This window comes from Eschrichtius robustus, chromosome 18 (genome assembly GCF_028021215.1).
Source record: "Eschrichtius robustus isolate mEscRob2 chromosome 18, mEscRob2.pri, whole genome shotgun sequence".
In the NCBI taxonomy this organism is placed as follows: domain Eukaryota; kingdom Metazoa; phylum Chordata; class Mammalia; order Artiodactyla; family Eschrichtiidae; genus Eschrichtius; species Eschrichtius robustus.
Window position 1 is genome coordinate 65509813 of NC_090841.1, and position 18428 is coordinate 65528240.

Consider the following 18428-nt stretch of genomic DNA (forward strand, 5'->3'; position numbering starts at 1 on the left):
AGTAAAACCTACCTTGTAGGTTTTGAGTGAGAGGAGCTTGCAGGGTATGAAGAAGACTGTGTATTATTTCCTTTGTTTATTGGATTATTGTTCATTATAATTATGGTCACTGTATTACTGTATTATTTCCTCAGTCCTGGTGTTAACCTCTCCCCCCAGGGCATAGCCTTGAACAAGCTGACTTTGGTCTACTCCTTAACATGGAGAATGAGATCCATGCTTGCTGGTCTTATACTTGTACACACTGTTTACTCAGGTCACTATAGTCATCCAAATACCATTCGTAATTTGAATCCAATATTATTCTTAGCTTTTGAGACACTCTTTTAAAGATTGAGACACTTTTACACCCAAAGGTTATCTTAGAGAAAGAGAAGCCATCATGCTTGAAGCTGGAAGAGAGAATGAGCTTGGCTACATGCGAACTTCTGTGAAATGGAGGCGGGCTGATGCCTTTATGACCTTTCAAGCACCAGAATCTGGTGTCTTTAATTCTCTCTCACAGTGTGAAGTGTCACAGTATCTTTACTCAAACCAGCACTGGATGTGGGTGTGTTCCTCGCCATGTGCAATTTTACTTACAATACTTCTGCAAGAGGTGGTAATTCAACAGAAGACTTTCTTCAGAGGAACTAGAAATGAGCAATTAAAGGTCATTTTTGTTGAAAATGGCCTAGATCCTTCTTAATGGTATAATTCAGATCTGGTTGTTGGCTTGAACGAGAGCTGTGGTCTTCTCAGCAGAATTTGTTTAAGGATGACTCCTATGGAAGTTGCAAGCATGGCTAGATTCCACCGTTCCTTGTACATACCATGTCTCTCTCCTATGGCAGGGCAATCATAAAAAGCAAAATCAATTTGGAGGGAGAAGAAAGGAGAATTTACTGTGAATCCCAAGAAGATGTGTGCTTCCAAACTTGTAAATTACAGCCATTTGCACAGCGAGGTGATGAAACAAATTCTTGCTCTACCATTTTCTCTCCACAGTGCATTGGGCAAAGTGTCAGGAACATGCTCCCCAAGAGGTAGCTAAAGATTCTTCTCACAAAATGTGCCATCAGAAACCCATTGTCTGAGAGCGTGTGTTGGAAAAGAAAATGAAACGGAGCGTCAGTGAAATAGAATAGCTTCTAGGAGATTGTCTGGGAAAACTGTCAGATGTTCTTCTAATAGGTTTGTACAGGTTCACTCACCTCTGACTCGCTGCCTTATTTCTGGGAATTTCTCCAGGAAATTGGAAGTATTATGCAGTGTAAAGGATTGGAATCTCCCGGGCACTTTAAATGAGAAACTGAACTACTTTTTCCTCTGTTCGGGAGGAATTCTTTTTCTCCACCAACCTCAAAGCACTCAGCAGAAAGACACCTGGGAGGATGGTTGAGCTGAAGGTCAATCAATGGGATTTTCGAACTAGAGTGCAAGGCTGATTTTCTGTAGAAAATTCCAAGGTGGTTAATTATTTGGAAGTAACAGCAGACACTCAAATACATGACTAAAAGAACGAGTGGATGAATGTACAGGTGTTGTGAATTGAGGAATGAAAAAAGAACCAGTGGTTTCAGCTCAGTGGTTCACACTCACACTTATGTATTTGCCTTAAATATCTTCTGTCTAGATAAAGAATGTAAAAGTTTAGTCCAACTCTCTTCCAGGGCAGATATCTCTTCTAGAACATTCTAGTCTTGGCAGTTGGTAGGTAGTTACCAAGAGATATCCATCCATGAGTGAGAGCTTCCTGCAAAATGCAGACTTGTCCAGCATCCTGCACAACTTTTGAACATCCTATCAGATTCTCTGAAAAAAAAATTCTGTTTACAGTGAAATAAGCCCAGAACCTAAATCCATCTTACTAGAAACATGAAGTATTGTTGTGCAATATTAATATACTCTGAATTTTCTAGGAATATGACTATGATGTAAATCCAAGAGAAAACTGTGTTTGTTTCATTTGGAGATTTTTATCAAGAACTGTTCATTTTTTCCAGAAAATCTTATCAGTGGGAGCTATGCCATTTGTAATACTTGATGTGCTTGCCTAATGTACCACTGTTAGTCTGTATCTATACTGTTGTGTTTGTAGTGATAGTACTTGTAGGTCAAATATCTGACTACTTCTTTTACCTCAAGTTTAGCCATGGCCCAAGATGACATACTTTCAAATTTTCTCCTTTAGATTCTGGTTGGGGTATTATATTCATTTAAAAATTATGTGTATGGACAGTTATACTACCAATAGATTTCTATAAAGGAACGTAAATGGGAGTTCAAGTTAATTACTTAAAAAAATAGGAAGTTTGGGGATTTCCCTGGTTGTGCAGTGGTTAAGAATCTGCCTGCCAGAGCAGGGGACACGGGTTCGATCCCTGGTCCGGGAAGATCCCACATGCCGCGGAGCAACTAAGCCCGTGCGCCACGACTACTGAGCCTCCGCTCTAGAGTCTGCGAGCCACAACTAGTGAAGCCCACGCGCCTAGAGCCCGTGCTCCGCAACAAGAGAAGCCACCGCAATGAGAAGCCCGGGCACCGCAACGAAGAGTAGCCCCCGCTCACTGCAACTAGAGAAAACCTGCGCGCAGTAACGAAGACCCAACACAGCCAAAAAAATAAATTAAAAAAAAAAGGATGTTTGATTCAATCCACTTAAAAATCACTAGTACAGACTTTGCGTTTGTGACAGTTACTGGGGCCTTCACCAGCTTTGCTGCCTTCTCCTAGATATGCCATGATTCAACAATGATTCTCTTAAATTATTTTTTATGAGTGAACCTAATATTCTTGTTTTTTTAATTTTATTTTTAATTTTTTTTCCAGATTTTTTTAATGTTTTTTTTTTTTAATTTTTTATTTATTATTTTTATTTTTGGCTGTGTTGGGTCTTTGTTTCTGTGCGAGGGCTTTCTCTAGTTGCGGCAAGCGGGAGCCACTCTTCATCGCGGTTTGCGGGCCTCTCACTATCACGGCCTCTCTTGTTGCGGAGCACAGGCTCCAGACGCTCAGGCTCAGTAGTTGTGGCTCACGGGCCCAGTTGCTCCGCGGCATGTGGGATCTTCCCAGACCAGGGCTCGAACCCGTGTCCCCTGCATTGGCAGGCAGATTCTCAACCACTGCGCCACCAGGGAAGCCCTTTAATTTTATTTGAAAAAAAAAAAATTTTAACATCTTTATTGGAGTATAATTGCTTTACATTGTTGTGTTAGTTTCTGCTTTATAACAAAGTGAATCAGCTATACATATACATATATCCCCATATCTCTTCCCTCTTGCGTCTCCCTCCCTCCCACCCTCCCTATCCCACCCCTCTAGGTGGTCACAAAGCACCGAGCTGATCTCCCTGTGCTATGAGGCTGCTTCCCACTAGCTATCTATTTTACATTTGGTAGTGTATATATGTCCATGCCACTCTCTCACTTTGTCCCAGCTTACCCTTCCCCCTCCCCGTGTCCTCAAGTCCATTCTCTAGTAGGTCTGCATCTTTATTCCCGTCCTGCCCCTAGGTTCTTCATGACCATTTTTTTTTTTAGATTCCATATATATGTGTTAGCATACAGTATTTGTTTTTCTCTTTCTGACTTACTTCACTCTGTATGACAGTCTCTAGGTCCATCCACCTCACTACAAATAACTCAGTTTCGTTTCTTTTTATGGCTGAGTAATATTCCATTGTATATATGTGCCACATCTTCTTTATCCACACAATGTTCATTGCAGCTCTATTTACAATAGCCAGGACATGAAAGCAACCTAAGTGTCCTAATATTCTTGTATTCTACTTAGTGCAAAGTCCATTACTTACATTATTGAGTCAATTTTAATTTTATTTATTTGCTGAACCAAAATATATTGGGTGCCATTATGGGTCTGGTACTGAGCTAGGCAGTAGAGGTGCAGCTGATGAAGAAAACACAGTCCTGTCCCTCAAGCAGGCTGTGCTCCTGAGAAGGACATGGATGGACAGACTGGTCATTGCAATGCAGTGTAATGCAGGGCCATGTGCACATGTGGTGGGAGAGCAGGAAGTGGATTGACACTTCACCTATACTCAAGAGTCAGGGAAGGCTCAGAATAAGTGGTGTTTAAGCTGAGACTTAATGGATGAGAAGGGATGGAGGGCAGAAGAAGAGGTGCAGAAGAGAAGCTCATAGCTTTCCATCTAGAGAGAATAACATTGCCAAGGTCCAGAGTATAATTGAGCATGATAATTTTGTGCTCCCAATATTTGTGTTTGGCACAGGACTTAAGGAGGAGGGTGGCAAGAGATGAATGGAAATTAGGCTTCTCCATAAATAACTGCAACTCAGATGCATTGGAATGAACATTATAATAAATGCACAGACCAAAAAGTAATGCAGTTATGTGGAACATGTTAGATTAACCTCAATTAAGTGTGAACAGTGTATATTTCTTGGAGGAGAAATTATTTAAATTCAGGGGATTTTTCAAGAATTAAGAGTGTGAACCCCCAAAAATTATTACCCAAAGAACTATGAAGAAGTCCTGGGAAGTAACGCAGTAACCCAGATCAAAGAACTTATGCATATATTGTTATTATATAATAAATTGGGCTAAGTTGGACTTTTATCTTCCACGTGTACTCAATGGTCTACACGTATGCTTATGTATATTTTCTCTTCTCCTAATACAGCAATATTTAATATAGGAAGTCTAACGACAGAGTATGTAACTTAATGACAAATAACCATGAGGGGATGCATAGACATAGATGAAAGTTACATTTTGAAGCAATATCTGCCCTCCAAAGATTAATCATCCCACTCTAGCCTTTTCGTCAAAACTAGGGCCTGATTTGAGCCCATTTTCCACTAATGTCTTACTCTGCAGGAGCCGATCTGATAAATAAAGTATTTCTATAGATTAAATATTGATTTAATCAATTTAATCAGTTATTTTGCATATTTGGATTTTAAGTGCTGGGTAAAAGCAGCACTACACGTGGTTTTCATATCCATTGTAGGATATAGGAAGCTATCGATTCTGCCTCCTTTGAGGCCAGTCTGAGAAATATATTCCCAAAAAAGAGACTATGAAGAAGAAAAGGCTGTGATTATTCCTAGTGTCCCTTTCGTACTGAGTTTTTATTCCTATTGAGATCTGTTTTAAGTTAAAAATAAGGTACTTCTTTAAAACAGTATGCAAAGGCATTTTTAAATTGTCTAAGCGGTATGTTCTTTAAAATTCAATTTGGTCTTTCATTTCTCCTTTAAATATATAGGGATATGTGCTTTAATTTCAGGAGAGTTTTTGTTCCTTTCTCTTCTGAGGTTCTATACTCCTTTTGGTTTAAAACCATGGCTGGGCTTTAATCACACAAATTTTTGAATGATAATGCTTGACTATACCGCTGTCATCTGAACACTGACATTTTAAAGCCCCAGGTTGGAAAGGATGATGGAATTTATTATAGCATCTGAAGTGGTATCATTTTAAAATCTAGGTCCCCATACACAAATTTTAGAAAGAGACCTCTTGCCCTTTATTAATTGCAAAAGTGATGCCAGGGGAAAAGGACTATCTCCTTTTTGTAGGCCTCCCATCACTCACCTGTGAAATAGAGGCTGAGTGAAATTTACCTATGGGCATCCATCTTAAATGATTAGTGGGAGTTAAAGTAATTATTATAAATTATAATAATTTACAGCTCTATGAGTTGTAAAAGGTTATATATTACGGAGTTTCATTGTCATAAAGGCAAACACTTAAAGAAATATACACTTATAGACTGTACCATAGATCTTCCAACATTTCTAGTCACTTTGCCTTTTATTACTTTACTCTATATGATATGATCAGTGTTGCAGCCATGGTTTTTACAGATGCCTACTAAAATTGCAGTATTTTATGGGAAAGAAAAATAATTTTTCATACAGGCTTACATGAAGTTCAATTTGATTAGGTTCTTAATCACTCTCACCTAGCCTCGGCCCCTTTACTAAATTGGTCTGCACTAGTTTACAGCCATTGGGCTTTGAACAGTAAATCCTAAGTTCTCAAGTGAGCTGTCATATAATTTATAAAGAATGCTGATCTGCTGTTATCAGGGTCAAAAACAAGCCCTTTGTAGATTGGTTTATTGTATATCACCACAGGATCACCAAATTCCATTGTAAAAATTGCTAACTTTGAGTGAGCAAACACAGGTGTGGGATTACAGTTGCAATAAACTTGAAATTCATCATCATCTCTGGGTGAATTTGTAGGCGGCAATTGGCTTGATTTATGCATATGGGTTACAGAACAAGAGAGACGTAAGTCAGCATCTCTGGTCAGTTGACACGCAGATGGTCACTGGGAACTGGCGACTGGTGAGCTGGAACTGGAACTGGAACTGGTGCCTGGATTTGGCAAGCAGTGTCGAAACAGTGTAACTAGATGTTTACCGAGCATGCCCGTAATGATGCCATTCAGGCTGTAGAATTGTAGAGGTCTTTGAACATCTGAATATGAAGTTTTTTGGCAATTCCTAAGACAACATGGCAAATGAATTGTGAGCAGGCATGAGATTGGCAACATATTTATCAGTGCTACTTAAAACCCCGTGTTCTAGATTAGCAATTATGTGTCTCTCTTATGGGTCCCAAGACAATGTGTCTATGAAACACAAGTGGAAAATAAGCCTGTATAAAATTTTTTAGGAAGAATGGTAAAGATGTCTTAGACATCTCTAAGAATACTTCTAGGGAGGACATCTTGATATTACTGAAGAAGAAAACATGCATAATATCAGTTCACAGTTCAACCTATCTAAAGAAGCATTGGCTATTTATAGTTTCACGAGTATGCATTAGTAAGTGGGCTCTTTGCCCTCTTTATTATTGCTTCAACACAGTATTGAACTTTGGCTTCCAAACTTATTGCCTACAATGTACTATAAGAAATAACATTGTTAATTACAACCCAGTGCATACATACGATACACAACGGTAGCAAAACCTTCACAAGAAACACTTACCCTTAATTCATATGATGAGCTCTGAAATACTCTATTCTGTTTCAAACATGAACGCTTGCGGACATGTGCTAAATGATTTCAGGTCCTGCAGTTTGAAAGATATGCAAGCCAGGGTGAAGTGAGAGAAACAGGTGAAACCTTTACTTGGATGTTCCTGCTTGCTGTTGAAACATGAAAGATAGGCAGTACCACTACTGCTTGCCTAGAGATTAAGTAGGCAAAGTTACAATTAAAGAGCTTCTGTAATTAACGCTGTGCTTGTAAGAGTCCTTAGCGTCTGGGAGGTGACTGAATGGTGAGAATTATGTGCTTTTCTACAATAGATCTTATGCTTATCTGTAAGGTAGTCTTAATACATAGATATATCTTTCCTTGCTGGACTCCAAGCTTCTTAAGTAGTCTCTTCTTATCCCTTAGCACCAAGCATAGTACTTAACTTGTTGCTTGTATGTTATAAATGGTAATTGAATAAGTGAATGTATGGATGAATGATCGAAGAGAACAAAAGAGTCAGATGCACTCATCATTTATTACAGAACTTTCCATGCGCCAAAAGCTATGCTAGGACAGTGAGTACTACAAAGGTAAATAAGACAGGCTCATAATGACTGGTTTGGGGTATAATAGCAGTGGGTATGAGCAAAATGGCTGTGGGATAATGAACCTTAGGTCTTTCATAACAGTAGCGTAGAGAAACAGCTTCCTTCTCAACTCTGTCCCCGTGTCCTGGAATAGCAGCCACAGTCTGGGAATGAAAATTGCAAAATGTGGGTCAATCACTTTGGTTTACCTTTCTGTGACATTAACCCTGCTTGTGACGCATGGTGACTTTTCTTTAAGCACACCTATTAGCCATGGTCCCCACTCTCCAACGTTCCTGAAATAACTACTCTATTTCACTCCTTTTCGCCTCTCTGGGGAATTCTTTACTGTACGTTAGTAGCTGGAAATGGCTGGGAAGAACCAATTTTCTTCTGAGGCAAATAGGTATTTGGCCCATAGATCTCAGTGTGGGTTGTGGAAATGGCAGATTCCACTGGTCTAGGGTCATTTTAATTGAATTTGAGGACTTAACTAATTGAAAGAAAAAGCCAACCAACAACATACGGTACTTGAACTTCATGTCACGGTGCACCTGAACTGGCACATTCTAGCCAGTGAGAACTCACTTAAATTTGCAGGAATTTTGGGAACCTATTATTAAGCACAGTCATTATTTAAAAACCACATTGTATAAATTTACAGTTAAATTAATTATTAAGAATAGGGTAATAACTTCTCAGAATTTATCACTTTCTAATCATTTTATTATTCGTTACACTCTTGAGGTCTTCGTATCTGTATGGAGGAAGTGTTATGTGATGGTGTGTTGCTGCACACCTGTTCCCAACTTGAAATTCAGTAACATCATTTTGGTAACTAGAAATGAGAGTATTTATACCTTGGAAATTGGCAAACTATAAATCGGGGCTCCCCTTCAAAACCTAGAGCTGGTTGTTAAACATTTGCCAACACAGCACTGACTCCATCTCCAATATCTCAGATACTGGGATTGATGGGCACTGAGAAGGGGAAAAAAAAAAGAATAAACAATGGTTCTACACTTTAGTAAACAGATAATCATAGGCAATCGTAGTAAGTGCCATTGTAGATGTTTTAGGAGATAGTAGAGCCAGTACACAGGTTTCCATACGTTCTCTGTTCATGGAGTTCTTAGTCTTAGTGTCTGTATCACTCATGGTTTTTCAGAGAAACAGAACCAAGAGTATATATCTATCTATCTATATATAGAGAGATATATACACACACACACATGCTATACAACCTACATATTTATGTGTGTACAGTGTGTGTATATATATATATATACACACACACACATACTGTGTAACCTACATATATATGTATGTGTGTGTGTGTGTGTGTATACACACACACACAGAGAGAGAGAGAGAGAGAGAGAGGTTTATTTTTAGGAACTGGCTCAAGAGATGTGATTGGGGGGCCGGCAGTTCCGAAATCTGTAGGGCAGGCAGGCAGTCTGAAAACTCAAAGCTGATGTTGCAGTCTTAAGGCAGAATTTCTTTTTCTCAGGGAAACCTCAGTTTTTGCTCATGATGGCTTTCAATCGATTGCATGAGGCCCGCCCTCATCCAATTACAGAGGGTAATCTCCTTTACTTAAAAATCACACATCTTAACCACATCTACAAAATACCTTCACAGCAACACCTAGATTAATGTTTCATTAAATTACTGGGTACCATAGCCTAGCCACATGGACACAAAACTGTAATTTTTCTATGATGCTCCTAGACTAGAGGAAATACTATTTTACTTCTTGTTAAATTCAAACAACTCAGTATTTATATCCTGAAGAGCTTAGTAGCCATTTGAAAATGTAATACACATAGAATGTAAGAAAAAGATAGGTGTACATCACAACGAAAGGGGAGATGAGGGCGTGGGATTTCTGATACCTTGACTTGGCTTTTTGGTTATCTTGTTCTCAGACACCTACAGATTATAACTGAAGTTTTCCGTACTTAGATAACTTTCAGTTTGATTTTGAAATACAGAAATAGTGAAATCAAGATTTCTTTACTGGACTTCACTCTCGGAGAACTATCTTGAAACTAAAAATTAACTTTTTGGATGTTGATGAGATTTTATTATCATTTAACTGCTTCCTATATGAGCATTTTATATTGAACATACAACCTGGTGAATGTAATACTCAGAGGAGTAGGAAAGGAAAGGTCCCCTTGGGAGACGGCTGAGTTTATCAGAATGGCTATTTATCAGAAGGTGAATCTCTTGGGAAAGCACGCTCGTTAATTCCATTGTCCATCTTTCCCCAGTTCATTTTCAATACACCTCTGGGGTGGATACTGCCTTCTGATCATTTCTACCTCCAATGTTTTTCTGATTATATTAATACTTAAAACAATTTTTAAATTAATTTTCATTGGAGTATAGTCGCTTTACAATGCTGTGTTAGTTTCTGCTGTACAGCAAAGTGAATCAGCTATACATATACATATATCCCCTCTTTTTTGGGTTTCCCTCCCGTTTAGGTCACCACAGAGCCCTGAGTTGGGTTCCCTGTGCTGTACAGTAGGTTCTCATTAGTTATCTATTTTATACATAGTATCAATAGTGTATATATGTCAATCCCCATCTCCCAATTCATCCCACCCCCTTTCCCCCTTGGTATCCATATGTTTGTTCTCTACCCCATCTTCACCCCCAAGACCATCAGCTTTTCTGAAATAACAGAAGCAAGGAAATGGGAAAGACCAAAATCATTGGCAGAAGGTCTATGGAGGTGGGATCTATACCATCTAGAGCAGAATGTTTGAAATCGTTTCTCTGCAATTCTTGGAACAGATTTAAACAATTAACTCATGGGTGCCACTCAAAGGATTTATTTTTACAAAATGCAGAGTGAAAATTTTATAACTAAAAGCATTCGTATTTAAAGTCTTTATCAGCAAGTTGACAACATCAAGGATGACTCTATTATAGGTTATTTGAGTTATAAGATCCACTGAAGTATACTGAACATGAATTGAATTTCTTAGAACTTGTGTAAAAGTTTGAAGATTTTTCATCATGGTACTGAACAACTTTGTTAAAGAAAAGCAGCCCTTCACGAAATGGAAGGATCGTTTATAATAACGCTTCACAATGAAAAATGTTGAAGAAACGCTTATTTGGAGGTTTGGGGAATTTGAACTTAAAGAATGAACTAGAACATACATTTGAAAAATGTTGCTTTCCTAAGGTCTGCCACTTCTTATTAGCTCATATAGGAACTTTATGACACCAAAAACCGTCCAGAACTATTAACTCCAATTTAAATTTTCTTAGCTATCAGACACTCTAGCTGTAAGTTCACTTATTCTGGGGTATTTACTTCCCTAAACCTGTTTCCTTGGATTCTTTGCTCCAGTCAACTTCCCAGGCACTAGATGAACAAAATAATTGGTTATTTGAGGTGACATATCAAATGATGAGGAGACTCTAGCTTGGTACCAGACACAGCTAATTGACTGTGGGGATTTTAATAGTTCAAGGATGAGAGAACTTTGGCATAGAACGTATGCTCTGAAGAGGGCCAAGTCTAACGCAAATATTGCACTCTAATCAAATGGTATTTGGAGGTTCAGACATTGAAGTGCTCTGTGTTGTGAGATCTTGCCATCTTCTTTGTACTTTTTAAAGTGTTTTGATTTCCTACCTACCTTCTAGGAAGTGCCAGGGTAGTAATTTCCCTCCAAACTCCCAAACACTATAAAAGCCAAGAGTTTGTCTATAGTCTGTGAAATGTGACTCATTCGGGGTACTTCATTTTTGTTGTTTGTTTATTTGGAATGTGCATTCTGAGGTCCCTGCGTGTCACCTCCGAGGGCAGAGAGTCTCCTGCAGGCGACTCACAGAAGCTGACTTCTGTGGTTAATGAGGTCCTCCTGTCTCCTGCTGTCTCCCACCGTGCCACTCACCAAGTCTATTCCTGGCAGCTTTCAGACCCTGGGCCACCCCTGGAGGGAGCTCGATCTGGCAGAAATCACATTTCTGCTGTCACCTCAGCATCTTGGAGTGAAAACAAACACCTGGGCAGGCATTTGGGGAAAGACGTTGTAAAGAGTGACACATAGTTGAAAGGAGCATGTAGGAGGAACGGCCCCATCTCTTCTGTCTTGGAAAACAGACCACAATTTATGGGCTGACTGTATGTCCCCGAACCTTTGCTCACTCTCTAACTTCCTGGTGGAACTCCTTTCTTCCACATTTTCGATTTCTTTTGTTTATTTTAGAGCTAATGAAGATTTCTATAAAAGCACAGGGACTCGGGAATTCACTGGCATGAACTTCAGGTGCCCTAAGAAAGCAGGCCCCTGTGTAAGCTGATTTCCTGACCTTGTGTCTCATCTTGCGGGATGTGAAACTATCATCATGACTTGCACATAGATTTTTCAATACATGTTTGATATGTCAGGGTACAGGCATCATAGTTTCAATCCCACATATTCTGCCTGGAACCAGCTATTTAGTATCTTTATTAGTAGTGATCTTGGAGGTGCCTGGTGGTACTCCAGTTGAGCTAAATATTGTATCTAGTTATGTAATAGATAACATCTAGAGAACCTAAGGGGATTTGAGAAAGGAGTGTGGGTTGGAAACTCTCAAAGGACAACACATTTTTCTCCCTCCTAAATTACAGCTTTGGAAGAATCCCATTATTAATACAAATACTCTTAAGTGTCAGGAAGTATTTAAACTGAGAAAAGTTTCATATTCTTGTTCTTTGGAGAAATTGGAACAGGAAGGGTGAGAGGTAATTCTTTATACAGCCAAGTAGCCGTCGTGTCTGATTTCAGAAAGTCAGTATTTCAGGTGTTACAGACCCTGTGGTCTCTGGCTAACTACTCTTCTGTTCTAACCCTAAAGCAGCCACAGACAAGGCATGAACGAGTAGGTGGGACTGTTTTCCAATAAAATTTTATTTATGGACAATTAAATCGGAATTTCATAAAACTTCACATAGCACAAAATATCATTCTTTTGATTTTTTAGAACCATTTTGCTCACAGGTCCTACAAAAACAGATGGTAGGCTGGATTTGGCCCAGAGGCTATGGTTTGCATACCCCTGTTCTAGGGCCAAAACTAAAATAAATAAATGAACCTACTCACAACAAATTGTCCAGTTGTCCTAAGTCTTTCTGGCCATTCAAAGTCATCAGGTTGTTTTGGCAGTTAGCAGTGGCCTCAAATTAGGGGGAGAGAGGAGCTGTTGAAGAGTTTAATTCCTCCACAACCTGCTTACCTAGTGATGTGTTAGGAAGGAAGCGAGGCTCAGTCTCAATGGACCACAGGTTTCATGGGCGCTGGTCCTGTGTGTTTGGGGACATCGTCGTGGTCTTTTCCTAGGAACTCTAACAAGAACTTTGCACAAAAGAGTTACTCTTCCTACAGCACGATTCTTCAACATTCTGGTGATCTCCCCATCTGTTCACTTTCTCTCTCCATCTTTTTTATCTCTGTCTCTCTATGTCTTTCATTATCTCTCTGCCAGGGACCCATACAGAGGAGGAGACATGAGTTGACTTCTTAAGGACACTTTAGTTCAATTAAAAAAAATCTAACACTGCTTTGAATTAATAAGGCAGCCTCTTACATATATTTCCATGACTATATATACACACACACAAGAAATAAATTTGATTTAAATTTGTCCCACTAAGAAGTATCTTTCTCTTTTTATTTATCACTTGACATAAAATACTGATTTTCTTGGAGTGATTAGAGATTATAAGACCTCCAATCCAATCTAATTTCATGAATGTAATTCCACAGGGTTTCTTCCACAAATATCCTAAATACAACTATTTCCCTCAGGTCATAAAATGTTTATTTTCTTTTGGTCAGCTTTTCACCAGAAGTCCCATGCATTTTGTTGTAAACTCAGTTGTAATGATTCAGAAGTAGAATGCAGTCCTGATGTACTAAATCTTGAGAAATGGACATTTCATTTGTGCATAATATAGTAGGAAATGGAGTAGGGGGAAATAGGAAACAGAGTAGGGGGATTTAAGAAAATGGTTTATAACAGGTCAGAGAAAGGAACATTCTGTAAAGTTGTTAATATTAAATATCCATTTAATCTGGAAAAAGAGTGTTGTTCTTATTAGTTAGCCTTGGTATTTTATAAAAAGAAAATTAGTGATTTGTGGACCATTTGCTTTTGATAAAGCCATACTTATTCCTTCCCAGTGTTTTCAACTCTAGAACTACTTTTCTCAATGGGATGTATCAGAATCACATGTGGGAAAATTTCAAAATTCACATTGTTCTATCCCATCTCTTTTTGGTATGGTCAATACCTTCAAGTAGAAACTCATCAGGAACACACCTGTAGTTGAACAAGTTGAGTTACCACTCGATGCAGCAACTGAGGATACACCATGGAGAGCCGCAGGGTTTCTCAGTAAGAGGGACTTCAACAGAATCTTCTGTAGGATTTGGATTTGGGTGGGTGATGTTGGGAAGGGTTCCAAGAAGCAGGGCTTCACCCTAGATCAGAGGCTGTCAGAAAGCAGAGGTAATTCTATAAGAAGGTATCTCAATAAATGTGACCAGCAAGGAGGGAGACTAGGGTGAAGATCAATCTGTAAAAGGTAAAGAGGTCCAGAGGCTCATTTTGCCTGAGAGAGAAGGTGTTCAGTACTTTTGGGATGGCACAATCACCTTGTTTCTGTCTGTGCTGGGACAATTTTCTTTTATTAATTAATTAATTTATTATTTATTTTTGGTTGCATTGGGTCTTCCTGGCTGCGTGCAGGCTTTCTCCAGTTGCGGTGAGCGGGGGCTACTCCTTGCGGTGCGCGGGCTTCCCACTGCGGTGGCCTCTCTTGCTGTGAAGCACAGGCTCTAGGTGCGTGGGCTTCAGTAGTTGTGGCACGTGGGCTCAGCAGCTGCGGCTCGCGGGCTCTGGAGCTCAGGCTCAGTAGTTGTGGCGCACAGGTTTAGTTGCTTCGCGGCATGTGGTATCCTCCTGGACCAGGGCTCGAACCCGTGTCCCCTGCATTGGCAGGCGGGTTCCTAATCACTGCGCCACCAGGGAAGTCCCTGAGACAAAATTTTGACGTGGTCTTGCTTTGTCTCATTTCATCCTGGTCTCAGGGTAATCTTGTCTAAGGTGGGTGTTCTGTGAGATTGTTTAGGTGTAATAGTTACAGTGACCTGGCTGTGGGTACTGGGCAGGCTGGCTTCTGAATGTTAAGGGCAGCTTGTTTTTTCTTTCTGAATATCTACCCCCTGCCCTCCTTTCTGTCACCACTATGGTGGCTATTACTTTCTAATGACATATTTCCAAGTTTTTATTACAAAATATTTTAAATGTATAGAAGAGTAATGATAGTAATATAATAAACACTGTGTAAATATCAAGCAACTTATGAAATAAAAAATTATAGATACAAGTATTTGAGCATTTCTCTCAAATCCTAATTCCTCCTGGGAGGAAACTGTTATCTTGAATTTGATGTTTATCATTCTCAAGTACCATGCATTTTCCTTTCCTTTTAAAATAAAATATACCTAAGATATTTTTTGGTCTCCTTCCCTTCCAGGAATTATATAAGATCTAACTTTAATACAGACCCGTGATTCTTTTTTATTCTGGGGTTGTTTTAAGTAGGCACTAAAGCATCCAACTGCATGAGACAGACACCCTATACTTCAAACAGGGTCATGGGGACATAATTTTATATAAGTACTGTTAAACATTATAAATGAATTGTAATCATCGCATCAAGTACTCGTTCATTTGGTTTTTCCATGCCCTACAGTGATTTTAATCACAGGGACAATTTGTTGGTTTTATTTAGCAAGATGTTGGGTGGATTTTCCTTCTTCCTTCTGCTGGCTCTGTTAAACATTTTTGACACTGACGGAGCTGAATCAATTGGAAATTCACATTTTATGCAATAACAGACCATTTTAATTTCATGAAGCAAGGGCTTGGCTTCCACTTGCAAATAGCACCGAAGAAAGCAATATTGTCAAAAGAAGTGGTCCAGTATATCGAGAGATAAATCTATTGAATGAAACCCAAGACTTTCATTACCTTTTGCTTTACATTTCCATACAACATAAGCATTAATTAAACCCATCAGTGCCTTCCTCCTTGCAGGAGAACATTTTCTCTCTGACAAGAAATGTTAACCGAGGGAACATGTGGCACAGGAGGCCAGCCATTAAAATCACACTTGCTAAAAAAAAAAAAAAAAAAAAAAAAAAAAAAATCACACTTGCTTTCACCAGGAGGAAAGCTGATGCATTCTGACGGACAGACGGGCAGCAACAGAACACAGCAAATGATTGTCATCTTTTCTTGGCCCTGCTGTCTAACAGACTATGGTGATGGGGCTGAATGTCTCTTGCCTCACTTGAGGTTTCCAAAGATAAGCACATTTATAACTGTATTGCATCTCTTGTCACCCGGCGTTACTTGGTGCATTTCAAATGAAAGCAGGAAAATCGTCGTGGTCTTCTGGGGTCTTTAATGTACCTTCACTTACATGACAGGGGCTGGAACTAAATGTCAGGTGTCTTAGTCCCTTTGGGCTGCTACAACAGAAATACCATAAACCGGGTAGCTTATAAACAGCAAACATTTACTTCTCACAGTTCTGGAGGCTGGGAAGTTTAAGATCATGTCACTGGTAGATTCAGTGTCTGGTGAGGGTCTGCTCCCTGTTTCACAGACCCCATCTTTTGGCTGTGTCCCTAAGTGGCAGAAGGGACAAACTAGCTCTCTGGGGTCTCTTCTAGAAGGGCACCAATCCCATTCATGATCTAATCACCACCCAAAGGCCCCATCTCCTAATACCATCACCTTGGGGGTTAGGATTCGACATATGAATTTCGGGGGGTCATAGACATTCAAACCATGGGGTGGGTTCAACTTCAGTCTGGAGTATTTGGAAGGTTAGATACCCTGAGGCCCAGATAAAAGTTCATGGGGAGGGCTGGCGGGCTGGTGGAACAAGGACCCCAGGATTTGAGGGAAATGTCAGAGAAGCAAACTCCTTGAACCCCTTATCATTCCATGCTGACGTTTACGTACTCCTTGCAGGGGAACACTTAAGAATCTGTCCTCAGGAGTACACGTGCTGCACCACGGAAATGGAAGACAAGCTAAGCCAGCAAAGCAAACTGGAGTTTGAAAACCTGGTGGAGGAGACGAGTCACTTTGTGCGCACCACTTTCGTGTCCAGGCACAAGAAATTTGACGGTAGGTGACGGTTTTTATTTCTCGTTGTTCTGGGTGCGCTTTTCGATGCGAGATTCTTGATATTATATGAAAAACATTTTTTTTAGGTGGAAGCTTTTCTCTCCTTCTTAAACATTCATAACTGTGTCTATTTTTAGAAAAGGCATGAGCGCTCTTGACAATTTTTATGTCTTGGAAAAAACCTGAGTTAACAAAGAGCTGTTTGGCATTTGTGGTTCGCCTGTGAGATTTATTCTGAATGATTTGGCTTACGTTTTCATTATTAGAGTGATTCTAAGTCAGGTTTTGTCACACCATAGCTTGTCTTCAGTTTCCATCTAGGGATTTGCTTTGAAGTCATTAAATGTCATTTAAAATTATTTGAAATAGAACATCACTTTTAAGAGGATAGGCTTGTTTTAAAGTGCCCAGTGACAGACTCCTTTATTTTAGAGTTTTCCATTCCTATAGTATAACTACATTTTATATTGTAGTTGCAATGCATCCAGCAGAAGGTTTAGACCCTTCATTTATTTCTTGATAATAAGCAGTCGACTTCATTTCTGTACTCTGTTTGTTAAATAAACATTTTGTATTAGAAAGCACAAAGAGCGAAAGTAATTATTACTAGGTTTTCAGCATTGAATTTTCCCGTCAGAGACTCAGAAAGATATTCAAAAGCAATCTGACTTTTATCAACTGAATGAATAATAAAAACGATAAAGATAATATTCTTAGGTGGTGAAAGTTGTCAGTGCTCTGTGAAATGAATGCACCTTACTATGGCTCATTGTAAACCAGACTTGCAAATTGTAGGGACCCTTCCTTGTGCGCCTTTGGTCTTAGGAAGTTGCCCAAGGGCAACAGAACCTCCATTCATTTCCTCCAGCCTTTCCAATCAATGCACAACAAAGCCAGTTCAGAAAAACCTTGCCAAAGTTCGTCTTTTCTTCCTACTCTCTGTAGTAGGCAAAATGTTCTGTTTCATTGCTGCTTTAAACTGGCCACACCAATTTCTTTAAATCAGTCCTTCAGGTTCTAAAAGGCAGGTCCACCTGGTGGTGTTTCAGTACTCAAGATAATGTGAATTTTCCGTGTAAGTAAAGGGACTTATATTTTTGCAAGTATGTTTCAGCATCTTCACATTCTTCCTCTGCCTCTCGCTCTGTGTTCAACTGTATATGTGGATGTATATGAAAATAACTTTATTTAGAAGCGATGCTGCAAATGTTGTTCCCTTGAATGCAACTAGGAGTACTTGGGAGTTGGCCTTGATTGACAGATTACAAATCCAGTGACATTCAGGAGCCCCTGAAGGGGCTCTGTGTTTGAGGAACTATAATGAGGCAAATTGAAAGGTCTTACCCTTTGTTACAAAAAGCAGGTGAGGGTGATCTGCTGCTTCTGACTTCTACCTACGTCTTTAGAAAACAACTCTTAGGGCTTTTATAAAGCTGTGCTCCAAAATTAAGTAGGAATAATTCCAGAGCAGTATTCACAGTACATAATATATATTCCTTTAAATAAAAATATTAGACTTAAGGTAGATTTATGGGGAGTTGATTTTGTATTTTTTAATGAGTAAAGCTATTCAACAAGACTGAGCCAGGTACTTCCTGTATTCTCTTATCAATGACTTTCAATATTTTTGAATTTATAATTGGTAACCCCAGATCTCA

General features: G+C 39.3%; 1 protein-coding gene across 1 annotated transcript in view; it reads left to right on the forward strand.

The window, feature by feature from the left end:
• GPC6 (glypican 6) overlaps nt 1-18428 on the forward strand; it is a 1060085-nt gene that overhangs the window by 254200 nt on the left and 787457 nt on the right. The window contains exon 2 of the mRNA XM_068526698.1: nt 16612-16770. Within this exon, the coding sequence (XP_068382799.1) occupies nt 16612-16770 (159 nt within the window). The remainder of the gene's footprint in view (nt 1-16611; nt 16771-18428) is intronic.